The 22,474-nt window shown below is 36.4% G+C and overlaps 1 protein-coding gene across 7 annotated transcripts in view; it reads right to left on the reverse strand.

Moving 5' to 3' along the window:
• The window catches only part of LOC306859309 (myocardin-related transcription factor A-like), a 60,091-nt gene extending 38,463 nt beyond the window's left edge, over positions 1-21,628 (reverse strand). For 3 of the 7 annotated variants that reach the window (XM_079400293.1, XM_079400289.1, XM_079400287.1), the window contains exons 1-3: positions 14,975-15,065; positions 13,719-13,892; positions 2,963-3,028 (exon numbers count right to left, since the gene is read on the reverse strand). In XM_079400293.1, the coding sequence (XP_079256419.1) occupies positions 2,963-3,028; positions 13,719-13,892; positions 14,975-15,017 (283 nt within the window). In that variant the 5' untranslated portion in view covers positions 15,018-15,065. Of the gene's footprint in view, positions 1-2,962; positions 3,029-3,488; positions 3,597-13,718; positions 13,893-14,974; positions 15,066-18,326; positions 18,390-21,534 lie in introns of those variants that run through there. The other 4 variants (XM_079400290.1, XM_079400288.1, XM_079400292.1 and 1 more) reach the window with 4 other exon arrangements.
• Between the last annotated feature and the right edge of the window lie 846 nt (positions 21,629-22,474).

Genomic DNA, 22,474 nt, shown 5'->3' on the forward strand with positions numbered 1-22,474 from the left:
GGAACTATCAGTCTCTTCTGGATAAGATTAAGAGCGATCTTCTGTGTTGGTCTCCACTCTGTCTGGCTCTTCATGGAAGGATAGCCACCGTTAAGATGAATATACTTCCGAGGCTAAGCTTTTTATTTTCAGTGTTACCTCTGACACCACCTATTGGCTATTTTAATGAGATCAATAAAGTAGTATCCAAATTCTTGTGGAATAATAAACGGCCTAGAATTCGTTTTAAATCGATGCACCGGCTAAAACCTCATGGTGGCTTATCCCTACCAGATTTTTGGTCCTATTATTTATCATACCAGATGAGACCACTTAGGACTTGGCTAGATGTTGACTCCCCTGTCCCATGGCGGGCTTTAGAAACTAATATTATTTACCCATTGCGTCTACAGGATTTACCCTTTACGGGAATATTGAAGAAAGTTTTGGAAAAGTTTGGTCCAATTATATGCCATTCTATCAAAACCTGGAAAGCAGCAGAGAAGATTATGGGAGCTTCAGATTCTTACAGTGACTCTACCCCCATTTGGCATAATAATAATCTTTGTACTGGCAACAAACCGTTCGTTTCCAAATGCTGGACTGAATGTGGTATCTACACTTTAAAAGACCTGTACAACGATTATGGGCTTAAGTCCTTTCAGATGCTAAAGGATGAGTTCTCGCTCCCAGGATTTTCCTTTTTTCTGTATTTAAGATTAAGATCTGCACTGAAAGCTTACGGAGTACCCTGGTCGATTAAAATATCTCCTCATCCTATGGTAAATTGGATAGATTCTAGTATGGCTTCCAGAGGTATTGTGAATATAATTTATACATCACTTGTAGTACGACAGTATTCAAACATTCCGATTGAGGGTTTCTGGGCAAGAGAACTTGACACTGTGATTGATTGGGACAACGTCTGGGGAAATTGTTTTGCTACCTCTAAAAACCCAGCTCACCAAATGATCCATTATAAGTTAATCTATAAGGCATATGCCACTCCTTGTTTATTATATAAAATGAAAAGAAAGTCTGACCCCTTCTGTCACCTGTGTAATAGCTCTAGTCAAGGTACATATATACATATGTTCTGGGACTGTCCCCGAATTGCCTCGGTCTGGGCCTTGGTACAGGACTTATTGTCGGATCTTCTGAAGACTCAGATCCAAAAGGACCCACTGCTTTTTCTTTTGCTGGATGATTCATCACTATCGTTGTCTGTCAATCAAAAAAGGATTCTGTCTGCTGCTCTTACTGCTGCTAAAAAGGTTATTTTAAAACTGTGGCTGGATCCATCTATCCCAGTTAGATTGACGTGGATGTCATACTTGCTGGACATTGCCCGGTTGGAGTGTACCACGGCCAAAATACATGGTGCCACCAGAAAGACAATACAATTTTGGTTAGACCTTACTGACAATTTATCAGACCTCTCGAAATCCTGAGATGACATATATTTATGTAATTTTATTTATCACCTTTTTTTTATTTTTATTTTTTATATATGGGCAGATCTAGGGCACTGCTGTAAAAAGTTGTAAATCAAAAATCTGTAATAAATAAAGAATCAAAAAAAAAAAAAAAAAAAAAAGCCATGAACCTTTAAGTGTCTTAAGTGTTGCGTTGTTTTAAACCGTGCATCCTGTGTGAGCCAACTTTAGTGTTAAAGTCTCAGTTAAGACAACTACAGAGACACTAGAATGATGTGACTCAAACTTCTCACCTGACTAAACTTCACAACCAGTACAAAAATTATAACAGAACCGTCCTGAACCTTGCTGCCCATTTGCACTGATACAAAAGTGGCTTAACCTAGACCTAAACAGCATTAAAGGCTTACTCCACCCCAAATTAAAAATTGTCATTAATCACTAACCCCCATGTCGTTCCAAACCCGTAAAAGCTTCATTCGTCTTCGGAACACAATTTAAGATATTTTAGATGAAACCCGGGAGGCGATGTTTTTTATACTTTTCTGTGCCTTGACAGTGTTAATTGTTTGGCAGTCAATGGGACAGTCACAAACCTCCCGGTTTTCATCGAAAATATCTTAAATTGTGTTCCGAAGACGAACAAAGCTTCTACAGGTTTGGAACGACATGGGGGTAAGTGATTAATGACAAAATTTTCATTTTGGGGTGGAGTAACCCTTTAACAGAAGCGGACGCCACATTTGAATCAAACTTTCTGCTCTTACACCATCTTAGCTACGACCAATAGTAACCTAAAACCTGAGGTGTATCTTGAGGTATTGAATATAATTTGGTAATTCTTCTACAAGACACTTGGTGAGGGAGAACAAGTGTATAAAAATAAAAAGAGTAAGAGATCTGTTGAGTAATTTGGGCTAAGCTCCTTTAAAGTTTTGACTTCAAAAAGAGCTTGTTCAACTTACACTGTGATCCATGTTTGGGTGAGACCTATGGGTACTTGTTTTACTCATCATTAAGCACCAAAATCATCATGCAATCTATCTTTTACATTTTAACTAACTTAAATCAAACCATACATCTCCAGGCAACACAATATGGAAACCGTTCTGTTAAAATCAAGCACGCAGGCACCATTACAATAGTGATGACCTGACAGTTAAGCTCGAAATGTTGTAGTTTTGAGATGAATGGGCCAACCTTTCAAGCTCTGAGAAAAACCACAACGCAAAGGAAGTTCGACTCTATCTTATGTTTACCAAACTAAATCAGCATCTTAGACCGGATGAGAGAGACTAGCTATGCCTACTAGGTCTAACCACGAAACATCTACATTTCACCCAGATTCACATAAATATGAAAACCATGAACCAGGTGTAGGACGAATCTTGTTCAAGGAAGGAAAATGCCTTCAAAATCAGACCAAAGGAACATTGGGGATGTGCTACAAAACGTCTTGAGATCCTCAAATCTACACACCAATAGAACTGCCTTAGTAACAACAGATTATTAACTAGTACTAGTAAGAGAGTGTGAGTGCTTCTTACGTGTCATGATCCCCTGATTAACCAGCTCTTCTCGAGTCCGTCTCTGCTGAAGTTTGAGTTGGAGCACTAGAAGAAAATAAATAAAGTCAAAGATGAAGACATTTAGTCCATTTTCAAAGATGAAAATTGGGCAAAATGACTAATTCAACTCTTGACTGCACAACAGGTTTACAAATACTCATTCTTGGGACATCATTTTGCACTGCTACGCAATAATAGGTAGACTGGTTGGTTGGTTTCAGAAGAGCAAAATCAACTATGCCCATCAAATGTGCACAAATACAAAATTACATATACATGAAATGAAACATTTCATAGAGTTCAAACCCAGTAAAAAAGGTAAAAGTGCCGTCTTGTGCAATGAAAACACTTTGATCTTTAATCTCAAAACAGAAGCACATCTAAAAGTTACTTGACTGTAGTTCATTACTATTCTAATGCATCAATATTTGCATGTTCGTGAGACAGCACGCTATAAACATAAGAAAATACAGCATGACAGAAGACACATAAGTTGATAAAATACCCGGCGAGCAGCTCGATCTGTCTCCTTCATCCTCCTCTCGAACAAGCTCTTCCTGACAGCCAGTCAGAGAGGAGAGAGTACAGACTACAACATACTTCCTCTTCCTGTTTCTGCACTCAGTTTAAAACAGAAGTGTGCAAGCCGTTTCCACAGCTTACCACAGAAAGAAAGACTGTCAATTCTATTAAATGAGTGTTTGAATCTAAATAGCGATTAAACCAAGAAACACGTAAAAAAAGATCCTGGCACATCTACCGTATAAAATACAATATTCCGTAGCAGCCAGAGGCTTTGAAATTTATACTACGTCAAGCAAATATCTTTACAGGTTATCTGGGTTTAGACTGAAACCTCAAAGGTACAGTCACAACAAAATATTCGCTTGATCAAGTGATTTACCAGTAAAGCCACAAAGAGTCAGCCTATAATAATATAATTGTCATTATGCAAACAAATATCCATCTATGCCCTCAATACAAGTTAAGCAACCATCTCTTCCGCTAGAAGATGACCACCAAGAAGAACACCAATAGTACAGCACTGAAAAATGCTTGCTGCATGTCAAAGACTTTATCGAAACATTTATGGTGGGTAAAAATGTAAAGCTTCAGAATCATATTTTGGTATCATCCTGCTTCAAACGTCTATGAGAATGCAAAACCAAGCTGTTCATGTCACAAACACTCAACTAAAACACCACCACAGAGGGAACGGGCTCTGTTAGATTAATAACCTATAAGGCTAAATCGAGCCATCTCTCGCTGTGGTTTTGGTTCTCACATCTGACATTTTGACACATTTGCTCCCCGGCATCACATTTAAATTTGTCCAAATGAAGTCCTTAGCATTGCATATTACTAATCAAATATTAAGTTTTGATCTATTTACGGTAGGATATTTACAAAATATCCTCATGGAACATGATCTTTACTTAATATTGTAATGATTTTTGGCATAAAAAAAATAATTTTTTTACCCATACAATGTATTTTTGGCTATTGCTACAAATATACCCCTGTGACTTAAGACTGGTTTTGTGCTCCAGTGTCACATATATGTGATATAAAATATATGTAAAATACATAGTATTGATATGAACACACATAATTCACAATACTCTTAATATCAATACATATATTTCTATAAATTAGGTCTTGCACAAGTATGAGAAAAACTATCAAATGGCAGTCATTACTGTAAAACATTTTGATGGTAATGATATGTACTTGTGGCGTCAAAGGGTAGCATAGCTCGAGATAAAAATCTCCTCACAATAGCATTTTATCACTCATCTGACAACTATATAAGCCAGAAGATGTGTTTTTGAACATGGCTGATGTTGTTGAGGTCTGAACCTGTCAGCACGGGTAAGTTTGTTAACCGAGTGCCTACAGCACCTGTTCACATGCTGTTTGTGTTGTGGAATAGAGCCAGTGCTGCACCTGTTGTGCTGCTAAATTGTGATCTGGCTTTAGGTCATCACAACAGCTGATGGGCTGCTGAATTTTGATCTGGTGTGAGGTCACTAAAGATGATTGGGAGGTGAAATCGAGATGGCTGGCAGGAGGTGTGCGCAAGCGCTTCAAGAGGACAACGGTGCTAACATACTAAACCTCAAGGTTGTGGGTTAATGATTGTTGCACCCACTGTAAGCAAGAGAATTGAAGCCGATGACTCATAATTGCAGTATTAGGGATCTAAAGTTGGTCCGGGAAAATTGTGTGTGTGTGTGTGTGTGAGTTTTCCTTCAGTGTCAGAGTGAGATACTGCAGCACAAACTACTGCCAAAACACATCATCCACATTGATATAGCAATGTAATTTCATCCTCAGAGACCTGAAGAGTGAGAACAAAGGCAGAAAATAAAGAGATGCACGTCCTAACTAAGCTAACTAACTTCTGCTCTATCATGGGTTTGACACTTCCCCAAATGAAACATTGAAAAATGCTGCAAGATGCTGCTAAATAATCCATTAAGGCACATTTACTATATAGTTTAACACGGTTTACCATAGTTTTATGGCTTTTACCCATGTGTAGAAATTATTTTCTCACATATTTACATATAAAATATATAATTTATCTGTAAATATTAAATAAATATTACATGGGTAAAATGCAAAAATTTGTATACATTATATTTTATATATGTAATTACATGCCATGAAAACATTTGCCATACAGTTAAATTCTCAAATATATAAAGCTACAATGTTAAATTGACCATTTAATGAAGCAGTATATTTTTTCTTGAACTGAATAATGCTTAAATAAAAGCAACCACAAAAATTAATAAACTCCTTACTAGTTGCTGATTAATAGTAGGTAGTTGTTAAAGGAATAGTTTACCCCAAAATTTAAATTTTGCCATCATTTACACAGCCTCATGGCGTTCCAAACCTGTATAAGTTTCTTCCTAATGTTGAATACAAAAGAACATATTTTGAAAAACCAAACAGTTGTTGGTCCCCATTGACTTCCATAGTAGGGAAAGACATATGGAAGACAATGGGGACCAACAACTGTTTGGTTACCATCATTCTTTAAAATATCTTCTATTGTGTTCAACATTGGAACGCCATGAGGCTGTGTAAATGATGACACATTTTTATTTTTGGGTGAACTATCCCTTTAAGTGTAGGTATGAGGTAACATCAAGGGATTTAAAATATGATCATGCAGAATAAGGCATTAATATGTGTTTAATAAGTAATAATTAACAGCCAATATGCTAGTAATATTCATGCAAATAAGCAATTAGGTAACAGTGAGAATTGGTCCCCAAACTGTCCCATCTGTCAAAAGGTCAAGATTCAACAATGCCAGGATATAAACTGATCTGACCGTTGTAAATTAGTTAACTTTGTGTTTACCACAACATATCTCACAGTTAAACTAAGCTCACAACGCACGACTTATGGTGCGTTTGGAATCCCTCCGTCTTTCTCCGTAGCTTGTTCTACATATATTTCTATTTGAGTGCTCACAGTCATACTGTACCTGACACTCAATCTGTGTGGCAGGCCGCTGAGCTGCTGCTGAGTTATTGAGGATATCACTGTAAATTACACTTCATGTCTCAAATTGCGACCTGCAGGACACCTAAATGTGCTGTTCAAGCATGTGTGTGTGTGTGTGTGTGTGTGTGTGTGCACATGAGCTGATGCTTCTTCATCCTGGATTGTGGGAATGTCGTCGCTCTGGTTCCCTTATCGCCCATGCCATGCACAGCACGCACAAACACGTGCAAACAGCTCAGTGGACCATGCCTGCTGTTTACAGGTCTCACTAGCTTATAAAATATTCAATAATACAACATCACTGCTCACATTTGATCTAATTACATCTGACTGCTAATCCACAGCAAATTTAAAATCTTTCAAAACACTTAGTCAATGAATGCATCTCAAAATTGAATTCCCATCATAATTTTCTCACCCTCAAGTTTTTCCAAACCTATATGAATTTCTTTTCTTTTGCTGAACACAAAAGAAGATATTTTGAAGAATGTTGGGAACCAAACAGTTGACGGTAGTCATTGACTTCCATAACATTTTTCCCCCACTATGGAAGTCAATGGGGTACATCAACCGTTTGGTTACACGCATTCTTCAAAATTTCTTCTTTTGCGTTCAGCAGAAGAGTAAATGATGGCAGAATTTTCATTTTTGGGTACACAAACCCTTAAGCAAGACTTAATTGGTGGTGCAAGTATAGTTTACACAAAACAGTGTACCATTACATGGTAATGAAACCATGTGGCAGTGTTGTTATTGTTAACTAATATTATTTTTTATTTATAAACAGAAATATTAGATTAAACAGTAAACTAAAATTAGAAAAATTGCTTTGGTAACTAACTGAAATACGCTAAAGTTGAAGGAATAATCTTACTAAAACTGCAAAAATAAATAAACAAATAAAAATTCAAGCTTTATATATTAATTTATTTTGTTAATTTAAAATATATTATTTAAAACATAACTAAAAATGTAACTGTAAATGTAAAAATAAATAAAATCTGAACTACAACACAAGATACTAATAAATACTGTAACTGTATTAACAGTATATAAATAAAAATAAAATAACACTGTAAAACTCAACTAAGTCGGTTGCCAGGGTGTTGCCAAGCAGTTGCTATAGTATTCTAAATGTTCTGTGTGGTAGCTTGCTGGCCCACAGGTTTGTGTGATTTTTTTCTCAATTTTTCTCATCTGCCAGTCCAATATTGTAAATTTCAAAGCTTAAAACAGTAATTGCACACCCCACAAAGCCACACAATTTGAGATCTCACTATCTGTAGCACAAACGGTGCAGGTCGAGCTAATCAAAGTTGAATTGACTTAGTACTCTTTTCAAACGCTCGCTAAAGTTTGTTGGTCTGAACGCACACATGCAACACGACTCCACACCTTCTCTCAGACTCAGGCAGGCACGCCGCTCACGGGCCAATCGGACAGCTTGTTTCTTCACGCCATGGCTGATTGGAGCAGATCCAAAAGGGATGGGGCTGGCGTGGAGCCACGAGCTGGTGTCCAGCATGGTGGTCAGGTTTTCAAAAAAAGATTTCAAAAGGTCAAAAAGAAGTGCTATAGCGCTTTTCCTTCAAAGAGAGGCTGAAGTTTCTAACTCCAAACCTTCATTCAGCCTTTGTGTCTTTCATATTTAGCCTGTTTCAGTCATTCACTCAGAACTGCTGATCTGCTAACAGGAATCCAGATGAGAGAAAAAGAGTGTGGAAGATGATGGAAAATAAATAAATAAAGGAAGATATCTGATGAGAAGAAACTGCCACATCAAAGATCCAAAGCTCCTGCTGTTGCAGAAGCAGCATAGAGAGACTGAAGTTATCCGCAGGGAAAGGTGTGTGTGTGTGTGTGTGTCTGTGTGTGACAGCACTACCGCACAACCACAGCTGTTCCTCAAGTCATTCAGTCCACACACACACACACACACACACACACACACATTTGTGCTGAGTAGTGTGTGCTTTATTAAAGCAGCCCACTGCACTCGATGACCTCTCTCTGCTGGCAGAATGACACACACAAACGCACATTTGCAGTCACAGAAGTGTTTTTCTCAATATGAATATATATATGGCTGAAATTAAGATCTGTGAAATCTGACTTCCTAAAAATGTGCAGATTTCTGGCGGCTGCATGAAGAACATCACAATTGTCTGGTGCAGCTATTTAAAGCTGCTGTAATTATGGAAATGCTCCAAAGTCTATCTGACAGCCACACCTCACCGCTAAGGTGTAAAATCGCTCCGTTCGGCAGGTGTTTTAGGAGCCTTTTTTAGCAAATGCGGCGCAGGCTTATTCCTGTGGCACATTTGGTTTTACACGCCGAAGTGTGAGGGTGTCAAATATCCTTGGAGGAGACAAATCAAGAAAGATGCGTGTATTTTATAGATAAACTTAGCACTTGTGATAGCTCAAGGGTAACAGAAATGAGGAACTGCATTTTAATGAATAAAATGCGTGTATATATAAACAGTCCTGTCTCCTGCATCATGAGTTACAAATGGAATCGCTCATCAATGCTGTTAATGTTAACTAAAACAAAAACAATTAAAAATGTTTTTTGTTAACTGAGATAATGCTGAAACTAAATAAAATATTATATCGAAAAAAACAGATCAACTGCAATGAATGGGTGCCTTCAGAATGAGAATCCAAATAAACCATCACAATAATCCACAAGCAATCCACACGACTCCAGTTCGTCAGTTAATGTATTATAAACTTAACAGCTGTGTGTTTGTAAACAAATCCACCATTAAGATGTTTTAAAGTCATTCTTAAGATGTTTTTTGGCTTGATCTGTGCACATTTCTCTCCTGATTCAGACAATATAACTGGAGAAAGCTATATTATGGATAGAGGACTCATATTTTAGCTGAATAGCTGGAAGCAATGGTTTGAAGTGTAAAACGTCTTTTGGCTTTTTGCTTCACAAGACATTAATTAATGACTGGAGTGGTGTGGATTGCTTGTGGATTATTGTTGTTTTTATCAGCTGTTTGGACTCTCATTCTGACGGCACTAGAGATATACAGATTGCAATTTTGTTGGCCGATTCCAATTTTAAATTTTTTGGGAAGTGTGACCTGCCGATACCGATTTTTGTCGATTCCGATTTTCTTTCTAAGAACTGTAAATCGACAGCATATACAAACATAAATATATGCAAATTTCAATGCAAAAATTATTTAAATAATTATTAAACATTACAATTCCCCCAATCTGGACTAAGTTACAGATTTTCTCTCACTTAAACAACTCTCAAAATGAAGTGCTCTGTGACTGGAAAGAGGAAGAAATAGTTAACTTAAAATGAGTAGCTGCATGTAACAAAACCGATGTCATTTCCCACTGTCATAGAGTAACCCCGTGATCATGAATGAACTGTATGCACGTACACCATATCTGGCACACACACATACACTGTACGCAGCATTAACATAGTCTGTTTGTCTGCATTGTTATCATGTATACACGGACCTGTATAATGTCTGTGAGTGTTCGAATGTATTGTGTATTATGTGTTTAAAATATGTGAGGGTACGATGTGTATTTTGTATTAAGTGTAGTGGATACATGCACAACGTGTTGGGTAACATTAGCTTGGGTAACCAATTACATGTCAAATTTTTATTTTTGGGTGCGCTATTTCTTTAAAGTAGAAATTCACTTCCAGAATGAAAATGTCCCGATAATTTACTCACCCCCATGTCATCCAAGATGTTCGTGCCTTTCTTTCTTCAGTCACAAAGAAATTAAAGTTTTTGAGGAAAACATTCCAGGATTTTTCTCCATATAATGGACTTCAAAGGCAGCCAATGGGTTGAAGGCTCTACATGATCCCAGCCGAGGAATAATGGTCTTGCGTGTCATTTTCTAACAAAAAATAAATAGAAATTTATGTACTTTTTAACCACAAATACTGGTCTTGCACTAGCGCTGCCATGTGCATCCACGACTTCACGCATTGTGCAGTCAAGTCGTGGCCTAATTGGTTAGAGAGTTGGACTCGTAATCCAACGGTTGTGAGTCTCGGGCCGGCAGGGATTGTAGGTGGGGGGAGTGAATGTCCAGCGCTCTCTCCACCCTCAATACCACGACTGAGGTGCCCTTGAGCAAGGCACCGAACCCTCAACTGCTCCCCGGGCGCCGCAGCATAAATGGCTGCCCACTGCTCCGGGTGTATGTTCACGGTATGTGTGTGTTCACTGCTGTGTGTGTGCACGTTGGATGGGTTAAATGCAGAGCACGAATTCCGAGTATGGGTCACCATACTTGGAAGTATGTTTCTTCACATCAGCATTTAGCTTTGTTTTTAAATTGGGTTGAAACTACATAAAACTGGTCTTAAATGAAAACATGAACTATAACCATGTCAAATTAAAGGCAACAATTGCATAGTTACAATCCAAACAACACAATCAGCACACATTCAACAGTCCAAACAAAGATCTTACTTAATCAGCATTTGTTTTCATTTTTAAATTTGGTGTAAAGAAAAAAAAAAAAGGTCTTTACCAGTGAAACTAAATAAAACCAAAGTAGGCTATACAAACCAATTAATGTTTAGTGCAACGAGTAAAACAAAGATGCTACAGCAGGTGCTTTTTAAATCAAATTAAGTCAATGTAATTTTAAGGTAAAATAAAAATAATCATCCTGTACAGAACTGACGTTTACTTCTGGCTTTTAAAAGTGCATGCAAGTTGTTGCATGCACTTTTAAAGAAGCATTTCAGTTTTGTCACAAGTTAGTCTGTTTTGTTTCTCATCCAACATGTGAGAAGCTGCGCTGAACAACCGTTCACTGTCTACGTTTGTGCAGGGTGCGGACAGATACACTCGTGCAACTTCAGCGAGCGCAGGAAAGTGTCTCTTATTTGTGTGCCAGTAACATTACACCAACGGCCTTTCGCTTCTTGGTATCGTTTTTTCTGTGTTTGTTGTGCTTGTGCCGAATGTCTTCCACACAAATTACATGTTCGCAAATTATTACAATGTAGTGTGCACGCGGGTGCACTTCCGGAGAAATCGGCTGAAAAAAGAGACAAAAAGGACAACAAAAAAAAAAAACAAGATTACTGTACGTAATGCGTGAAGTCGAACTAGTGCAAGACAAGCATTTGTGGTTAAAACGTATATTAATTTGTATTATTTTTTTTTTTTTAAATGACCAGTCATTTCGTTAGATAAGACCCTTATTCCTCAGCTGGGATCATGTACAGCCTTTTATGAAGCTGCACTGAAACTGGACCTTCAGCCAAATGGCTCCTATTGAAGTCCACTATATGGAGAAAAACCCTGCAATGCTTTACTCAAAAACCTTAATTTCTTTGCCACTGAAGAAATAAAGACATGAACATCTTGGATGACATGGGGGTGGATAATTGTCAGGAATTTTTCATTCTGGAAGTGAACTAATAAATTAATATTAATAAATACTACAATTAGTATATATATGAGTTAAGATAACAGTCTCTACATATCAATCACCACAATGACAACCCTGCAATGTTGCCAAACAAACATGCAGTCGCACCCAAACATTATTCAGACACCAACTGAAATTTACACTTAAAAAATTAATGGCATTAGATAAGATAACTATATAAAAGCTTCCAAATATTATTTTTGTCTTGACTGTACAGCATAAAGACAGAACATATACTCTGTCTTCTGTGATCACACATATCGCTAAAACAATTAGATTTCAAAATAATTTTTCAAAAATCTTACAAATCATACATATAATGAAGCAATAAGCACCAAACTCTTATACAACATTATGTAACTCATTCCCAGTTCCTGTACAGAAAGTGCAAGTGGCATTGCAGACAGAGTAGAGTGCATGTCTCCAGCCAGACCCTTCTCACAAGGGCTGATCCATTAGCCTCAATGACGCACTTAAAATCAGGTCGCTCACGGCTGGTTAAAAGCATCTGCTAAATGGCTACTCACATGCCAGACTGTGTATATAACTGATTTCAGGCTGCCCAATACTTTTCCAGGATTAAAAAAAAAAAGTGCTGAAAAGATCCACTGGGTGGCAGTAGCAACACCTCACAGATAACATGGCTCCTACAAATAGATTTTTAAACTGAATTTCAGTCTTTCAGATTTAGAGCTTGTGGGATGTGAGTGTGGGCGTTTACAAAGATTAGTCATGCAAAAATAACACCAGAAACCATTATCAGCCAGGGGCTGGTCACCATATGCTAAACACAGTTAATCAGCTTAGCCATGTGCGAGCATGTGCACGTTTGCTGATCAGAACACTAAGCCTATCATATCAGATCATAACATTACGTCTATGCCTAATTGTGCATGTTAGTGAAAGAAAATTTATTTGTTCTGATTTTGGTAACACTTTACAATACAATCCAGTACTTAGCTGGATACCTCACCCAAAAATTAAAATTGAACTTATCTAGGATTATCTTAAGTTTTATTTCCTCCATAACTCCAAGTGGTGACACTGACATATACTGCATGTGAAAAAATCTTCTCATTAAGCCACCCAGACAAAAATATGAGGAACAAAATCAGTCCTGACATTGTTCTGACAGGCAGCGTTTCACAGAGCGATGGAGACTGACTCATCTCATATACTGGATTATGCAGCGAGTGACACAATGACCTGCACTGATTGCCAGAAATACATAAGGAAAAACAGCTAAATAATTCCAGCATGACTGAAAAATTATTTGAGTATGAGATATTTATGACAAAAAGTTCTCAATTCACCTGTTATTGGGTAGTGTGGCAAAAAGTTAATTTTAGACCATCATCTTAACTGTACAGTATATATGCAAGTTGCTTGATAAAAATAAACAGCATACAGTGTATTTATCTAATTTTGAACAAGAAATTTAAAAAAATGGTAAATTTATAGAAGCAATAAGCAACTCTAAACTGTACATTACTGTGATTTTACCTAGTAACAATTTGGCTCCAGATTACTATAAAAAATTAAATGCTAAATGTTTTTAATACTATTTGTGCATCAGAAAATTCTCTAAAGTCAGTTACTGTAATTAAAAAAAAATAATGGGACATCTGTCATATTGGTATTGTTTATTACATAAGTAAAGCTTATGAATGCTGTGTTCATGAATGCAACAGTCAGGGTTATTGAAGATTCTGTGGTCTTCAGATTTATTAAATTACATGCAACAGTTTTTGAATAACAATAAGCTCACCATTCTTCCTCTCATGAATAGGAAGCAAGTTGGGGGCGGGCTGAAGAGACAGTTCTTGAAGCTCATTGGTTACGGCATCACTCTGTGGACTGGAGGCGGAGCCTGTGGTATCAGTAGGGGCGGTGACACTGGGACTTGACTCCTCCCCCATAGTCGCCATAGTCAAACACAGCCCTAAAATAAAAAGAAATAACAGTCAATAGATTACAATTACAATAGTCATTCATTGTTAACCTACTTTAAGTTAGTATATAGTAGGCTTGTGTAACTTTAAAGGGAACAAAGTGTAATTTGTGACATTTTTTCATATACAAGGATATTTTTCAGGAAAATGTACAACCTTGTGAATATGACCTTTAGTTACATAAAGAAAAGGGGCATTCTACTTGGAGAGAAAATGTCTGTGTGTGTGTGTGTGGTGTTGTTATATGATCTCACTGCAACAGAAAAAACCAGTGGTAACACAAACTCTGCTGCAAGCATTTTAAACAGATGACAAACACCATCACCACGGTAACGTTATAACACTTCACATACAGAAAGGGAAACACAAGTAGCATCTCTGCAGTGACAGATTGTGAAGGTATCTGACATAACATCATCCCAACACTGAGTCACAAATTCAGTCACGGCCACATCTGTTAATGAGGTTCACCATTTCCAACAATCAACTGCCATTTCAGAATGTTTGCAATATTTGAATGTTTTAAAAAAGATCATTTTAGAATGTCTGCAACATCTAGAATGTTAAAATATTCCAAAAAGATCATTGTAATATGTTTAAATGTAAAGAGAAAAAAAAGAGAATTTTACAATGTCTGCAACACCCTAGAACATTAGAATATTCAAAAAAAAAAAAAAAATCTAGTGTTTGAATAAAAAAATTAAAAATGTATATATATATATATATATATATATATATATATATATATATATATATATATATATATATATATATATATATATATATATATATATAATTTAATATAAAGGATAATAATTCACAATGTAAGAGTGTGTGCTTGTAACATCCAGGAAACATTAAAAAAATATTTAACAACTCACTTCTTTAAAGGAGCTTTTATACTATAATTTAATCATTAAATAACAGATTTATCTTCTTTCAGAGATATTCAATAAAATCCTCTCAACTTTCTCAGTAAAATGGAGTCTGCTTCCAACAGAACTGATCTCAAGTTACAAAAATCCCCGATCAAAAAAACCAAACAAACTAATTCAATGTCAGATCCTATTACCTTGCTTTGAATAACAGGGAAGTTGCATGGTTAATTCAGCCATTTACTGGGAATGTCCAAACCTCAACAAAGCTGCAAACTCAAGCACAGGAGACATAGGAAGTAGTTCAGCTCATTTACTTGGTAAAGTCCAATTAATATTTAAGCAATATTTAATGAAGATTTTTCTTAATTTGAGTCCAACTAGGAATTTAAAAAAGAAGACTATATTAGTGAGTGAGTTGTATTAGTGAATTCCATTGATTCAGTGGGGCTTTTCACTGAGCTTTTGAAAAAGTTGTGATAAAACAAACACTGTTGCAGAACAAGAGAACTGGTTTTGATAGAAAGATTGTCAGGTGTTTTCAGAAATGCATTACTCTACAGGGTTTGAATACAGAGCAGATAACAGCTTAGTCATGTGCAGAGTGATTCTCTCTCACACACACACACACACACACACCAGGCCATCTGAGCAAAACAGTGCTGCTGGAATCTATTGCCATGGTGATGAATGATGTCACAATTGGGAAAACGTGACTGACAGGCACATTCTGTTTACATCTCAGTTTCTCAGCACCGCAACTGCTTCGCAAAGTCCTTTATTTTTTCCCTAATTTCCTTGTTTTTCTCCCCTTTTGTTTGGTTCACAGAACATTTCTGGGTAGTAATACTAAAAATATGAGTGGGAGTATTTTGTGGCGAGTAAAATGTGCTGAGAGTGATGATGAACAGAGGGAAGTGTTGGGAAAAGGGACCGCTAGATTCTTACATGTACTGATGGGACAGAATATTAAGCAGCAAAAACGTTATATATATATATATATATATATATATATATATAAGGGCTGGGTAAAAATCGATCTTCAGTTTAACGCAACGATATCGATTTGGGAAATCCCCGAATCGATTCTTAATGCGCGTGCTTCATGTAAGAGGATATGAATATTCACCTCTCGTCCTGAAGGTGTCACCATCTTTCGAATTGCTCCACTAAAAAAAACCAACTGTGTGCACCCTATTATTAATGTAGATGTGTATTTCAGTAATAAACTTAATTAGGAGAGTTTCAGTTACCAGCATTTATATCAAAATATGGATCCCATGTCTGCAAAACTAACATTTTAAATGAAATATTGATAGCTAATCGATATCGAATCGAAATCGAATCGAATTGAAACCATAAAAATAAGAATCGAATCGAAGAATTGGTCACAATACCCAGCCCTAATATATATATATATCCGACTGGTCTCGCGAGAACGTGAAAATATCCTCGTTTACATTAGAGCTGCACTATTAGTCATTAAAAATTGCGATCTTATTCCTGAATGACAACGACTCAGCTATGTCTATTAGGACTGTTTAACATCGCGAGTGTCAGTGGAGCATGTTAATGAATCAGAGGGTCGGCCATCATCACGCTTCCGATGTGAATGCTGTTCTTCACTGATATGGGTCGCAACAAAACACGCGCTGCTCACACCAACAACCCCACTAACACCTGTTTCACATCGTAAGCGTCTTAAAGACATCTGCATTCATGCGGCTGCAGATCCAGAAAGAGCAACACAAACACACATTATTATTTCTGTGTTACAGACATTTAAATAACAGAAGTAGGCCTACTGGGATAAAAGTTTATAGTTTGGGTAAACCGAAAGTATCTTAACACTTGTATTGTAACACTTATCTTCCACCAAGGAGGTGGCGACAACCCGTTTAAAAAATGTATTTGACATTGAATCATTCATTCAGGAGATTTCAATAGAGAAACGAGTCTTTATGAACTGAGACACTGACTCCACTTCATTGAATTTTTATTTTATTTTTTTCAAATGAATGTATATTTTTACAAGACTTAAGCAATGAACATTTTGTCCGAACCACTAGTAGTTATTTTGTTTAGTTATCTAATATATAATATATATATTTTTCAGAATCATGATCTGCAATTTATTTGAAAAAATTGTGATTCTCAATTTATCCAGAATCGTGCAGCTCTAGTTTATTACTGCATATAATTCATTAAAATAGAAGTGTAATTTCATAAAGTACAGGTTGATTTCAAAATGCACCTACATTTTTTTTTTCTTTCGCATTTTGTGTTTTTCAGTTGAATAAAATACTATTTTTCCCTATATATTTCATTGAGGATTAAAAAAAAAAAAAAGTCTAAAAATCTTGTCTCGTCTCGTTCTCGTGAACCCAGTCTTGTGTCTCGTCTCGTGGGATAAGTGTCTCGTCACACCCCTAATATATATATATTCTCTCTGATATCTTGACTGTACAGTTGAACACTACACTCACTCACGCTAATCACGGATGACGACACAGACTTTGCGATACACTTAGAGGAAATGTATATAATTTATTGATCATTATGGGAAACTGATGGTCCAGTGCTGGGAACATATTGCACTTACTGACATCATGATTGTACATCACTGCTGACTCGAGGCAGACATTACAGTCTTTCCAATACACTGTTTTATTACCTCCCGGTCAACTGATCTTTTAAGTCCAATTAAAGTCACATATTTTGGGGTTTGGGTATTTTTTAGGGTGAGGAATGGGATCAGGATATGACTTAAACTCTAGCATCCAACATTAACACCACGGCCCAACATGTGTTGCATTTTGACTCGACTTTTAAAATGTGGTTTCCCTCAGGTCTTTGAATTGTACAATTGTGGGCAGGTTTCTTATTTTAGCTTTTGTGGTCAGTTCATTTGCTTTTATCTGGGTCAGAATGCAAAACATCGTTCCCTCTGGGATGAAAGCTCTCTGGCAGTACCATCAGCTTCAAGGGAAGGCAGTTAGATGTTTTTTCTGTTTACCAAGCTAAACAAGTGAAGCACAGACAAGGCAACAGTTTAAGACTACACACTTCACCCAAAAGATGAGGTCACTGGGTCAGAATATCATGCCGTTTGCAAAGTGGCAGTTGGCTAATCCATGCCAGGTGCGGCCAGACCAACTGCTTGGTACTCACCCAAGTGGCACACCTTGCCAACTGACTTTCAATCGCACAGTCAAGCAGACTAATACTGTTATTCTCTCTGAGATACATCCGATTACAGAAGCAAAATGGGTTGTGAATGGGCATTTCATATTGACTTTGACTGCTATAGGCTATGGCTAACAAGTCTGCAACCATATAGTGGAGAGTACTTCACACACATGCAATTTACTTAGTATTGTAACATAGCATGAAGTGAACGTCTTACAATTAGAGAATCTGGAAGGATGTTAAAATAGAGCTTCTGAGAAGTGCAGACAACATCAGGGTTTTGGGAATTGCAGACGCAGCAGCAAAATAAACACAAGCAGATGTGAGGTGTTTACGTGCAGGTGCCTGTGATTCGGTTACCTGATTTATTTCCTGCACGAAAAAATCCAACGTAATTCCATGTCAGGTGTGAGGCACCATTACCTGAAAGAAAGAAAAATAGGAAAAGAAAAAGCTAAAAATTGGCTAATAAAAAAAACGTGAAACACTTCACACAAAGCCAAATGCATGTACAAGATCAATGACTCTAAAATGTTCAGTATCAACCACATTATTTTAGCATACTATTAAAGTATTTATTAATATTTTGAATTAGCTTTGATTTTTATATTTTCCATTTTCATTGTAAATTTAGTTCTTTATTTGCTTTTGTCACTTCATTAGGTTTTGTTTTTATTATATTTCTCTATAGATTTTATTTATTTTCATTTCAGTTTTAGTACTTCAACTTAAGATTGTTTATTTCTGTTAGCTGCCAAAGCAACATTTCTAACTTAAAGTTCTCTAAGTTCAAGTTATATTTTATGTCAGCTTTATTTTAATTGCCTAGAGATTTTTAAGTTTTAGTTAACAAAAACAACACTGGTATCAACAGGCCTGAAACTCTCTCACACTGGCCCTTGCTCTAGGGATGCGCGGTATACCGATACTGGAAAAATACCGGTATATATTATATTTCAAACGGTACGATATCATAATTTTGCTCAATTCGGTATTTCATACGCTGCTGTTGCAAAATGCACCTGTAGGTGGCAGTGCTTCCCAAATTGCTGCGCAACCGGTAAATGTGACAACAGAACAACGCGATGGATCAAACAGATGAAACTCAGCGCACCCAAAATTAATAAATAAAGAGAACAGTATAAGTGAAATATGGCATTACTTTGGATAAAAAACAGATGGCAAAGGTGAAGGAACTGGCCTTACTGCACCTGTATGCAAGCGTTGCTATAGGCCTAAATCATGTTGCCACAGGAACACATCAAATCTTTTTAAGCATTTGTCGCTTGTTCAACCTGATCTTTTCAAAGAATTAAGAGATCGACAGGTGAGTGCATCATTCATAAATTCAGATTTGATTTGACCTTTTATTTACATCTGATCAACGCTCATGCAGATGTAATACAGTAAGCGCAAATGTGCATGTGAGACACGCTAGAATCAATGAAGTTTTGGTCACGTAATACATGCACTTGCATTTCATACAAACAAATTTTAATTGGATATGAATTGAGCAAGAGTTTTGCTATATTAATTTTAGTATCAATGATATTTAGGGAATGTTTCTGACGCGCTGCCGACCGCTAATATGAAGCAAGTGAGAGAGTGAGATTTATATTTAATGCTTTTTCTTTGGTTGAGTCTGAAATCTGAAAACAATCTGAGAGACAGAAATAATAACATGATTTTGAATATTACTTTGACTGTTAGAATAACTCTTTACAATAAAGCAACATTTGTTGCATCAATTGCACAACTTCAGTGCTATTTTTTTTTCTTCAAACTTCTTCAAAATGAAACCTGTTTCCGGTAGGTTTGTTTTTTAGGAGACATTTAGTTTGCACTGCGTGTTTGCACTGAAAAGATAAGATTTGAATATATTTTCATCTTATTACTTCAGTTAGTCTATTTTTTTCTTCTTCTCCAACATCAAAATGTAACCTATGTTCCCTTTAGGTTTGTTACAGTTTGATACAAAAGGTATTAACATATGAATCTGTTTTTATTATTATTATTAATAATATATATTTTTTTAATTCACTTATCTTTTGAGGCTGGTTATTTGTCACCTATGGTACCGATTTAGTATCGATACCGAGGTACTACATTCTGGAATCGTACCGAAGCCAAAATTATGGTATCGAGCCATCCCTACCTTGCTCAGCCCTATAGTTTTACTTTTTAAAACACATAAGTTTTTGTTGCACAGAGGAATGTTATGGTCACAGAAAATAATTTTGACTCATGCTTCAGTACCCTTGACTCATGCTTCAGCTGCACAAAGATAGGAGAACAGGACTGTTAACATAGACACAAATCCACACACTAGAATTATGTCGATAAACTATAAGTTTATCCACCTAACAGCAGTTCCACTGCTATACTGACATTTAGCTAGACATTTGGGCTAAATGTCTGCTATACTAGACATTTAGCCCAAACACACACATTTTATGTGGAAGAATTAAGCGCTTTATCAAAAGTACAAGTTGCACATTTCTGCTGTTGATAAAACTGAACTTGTTTTGAACCCGGAACATTCCTTTGAAACCTGAGCTGCAAGACAAAAAGCATGAAAGTGAGAATGACTAGAAGGACACAGACATAAAAGACAGGTTTTATAAATTTAAGCTTTTTTATCTCAGATTCGCCTGTGTGAGATGGAGCAGAAGTTCCTTTTGTTCCACTTTATGTTTATAAGTTGACCTAGTTTGTACACACACAAGTCATGCTTGTTGAACATAAACCATGTTATTACTGTGTATAGGCCTATGTGGAATATGGTGCATTCATGTTTCCATCCTGCAGTTAAATCGATAAGTCTCGTGCATCATGCAATACATCTCAAGACACTAGCAACAGAACCTTGAGCCCTAACAAGCTTAAAAAGCTAGTTAAATGTATTAACGTTAATGCAAAACAGGACATTACACTATTGTTTATAAAGCTATAATGCAGTTATGTAGTTCAAATGCATCTTTACGACCATCAGCCTCAAACAGAGTCTGATGGTAATACCGTGGTACACTAACACACCTTGGAACTACAGTATTCATACACTGTGGTATTTACATGGTAGGACAATCCCTTAATGTAAAAGTGCAGAAAACATGGTATTACCATGCCCATACCATTCTGCTTTTAACCCAAAGGCACACTTAAAAGGCTGTAAACAACACATGTTAAGAGCTGTCATAACATGCCAACACACCTAATGATAGATGCACGCAATAAAATAATAAAAATTATGCATGTTACATAACAGTCCCACCTTCACAGCATCAGGACCACAAGCACCCTCCCGTGCCCACTGTGGCCAAGGTGACCTGTATCCCCATAACCTTCAGTCAAACGTTTGACAGCCCCAAAAACATGTCTCACGTAGCAAGTAACCTGACATGCAAACTCAGACCATGTGCTTGCTGCTCCCAACTACACAGTACAACTTCCAGCAAGCTTATAATGCAATATTAAACACCCTGAACGCATTCAAATAAACGACTGCGCATGCAAAGCAGCTGCGTGTCAAACCAAGTCTTAAAAATAATAAGTTTAATAGTTGTCTTACTTTACTGTGCTTGATCCATCACATCTATTGGCATTCCACTGGTTTGCACTCCACTAATCGTTTCCGATATTCAGTAAACTTCAACCGGAACCCCGCCTGTTTTCAGGACTCATCCAATAGTAGGCGAGGATTCTGAAGAATGGCACTGCGGATAGCCAATAGGCTTCCGCGAACCCACTAAGCCAATCACTTCACTGCACGGTGTTCTCGGTGGAACAAGTGGACCAATTAGAATGCTCACCAGTTGTGGTGGAACGCTCAGCGTTGCGATAAGTCTGTACCATGATGTATTTACATTATTTTTGATACAGTTAAATTATATTAATTTAAATAGTTTCAATTTAATTCATATTTTATTACTATTCTTTAAAGTTTACAACTATCTCTAATAACACAAAAAACATTTTATTTAGGTTTTATTTTTTATTCGTTTTTTTCTCACAATGGAGGATTCAGCTTTCTGAGCACTCAGCAACCCCTGAAGGAAGACAATGTATTGCTTATCAACATTAGTAGTAGTAATAATAATAATAATAATAATAAGTGTAATAAGTAAAAAAAAATTATAACTAAATTCTTTGGATTTATTTTAATTAAAAATTTTTAATAAATCACTTAATCATGGGGACATGAAAAGTTACATTTCCTTTTGACAGAGTTTTGAGTTGAAGTACAGCACAAAAAGAGGGCTCTTACTGCCTCCTGGAGGCTAATTTATGCAATTGTCTGTTTTTCTGACTCTTTTTTTAAAATGTAGGTTGCTTCTATTGAAAGCAGAGATACAAAATAAATAAAATAAAATATTAAAAAGCACAACAATCAATGTTATACCACAATTATTTTATTGTAGAAACATATACAACTTTCATGTGACATCAATTCTAAAATCTACAGTAAGTTTTCATTAATGAATAATCTAAATTATTTGTACTTTGTATCA

Source organism: Barbus barbus (genome assembly GCF_936440315.1).
Source record: "Barbus barbus genome assembly, chromosome: 3".
NCBI classification, from domain to species: Eukaryota; Metazoa; Chordata; class Actinopteri; order Cypriniformes; family Cyprinidae; genus Barbus; species Barbus barbus.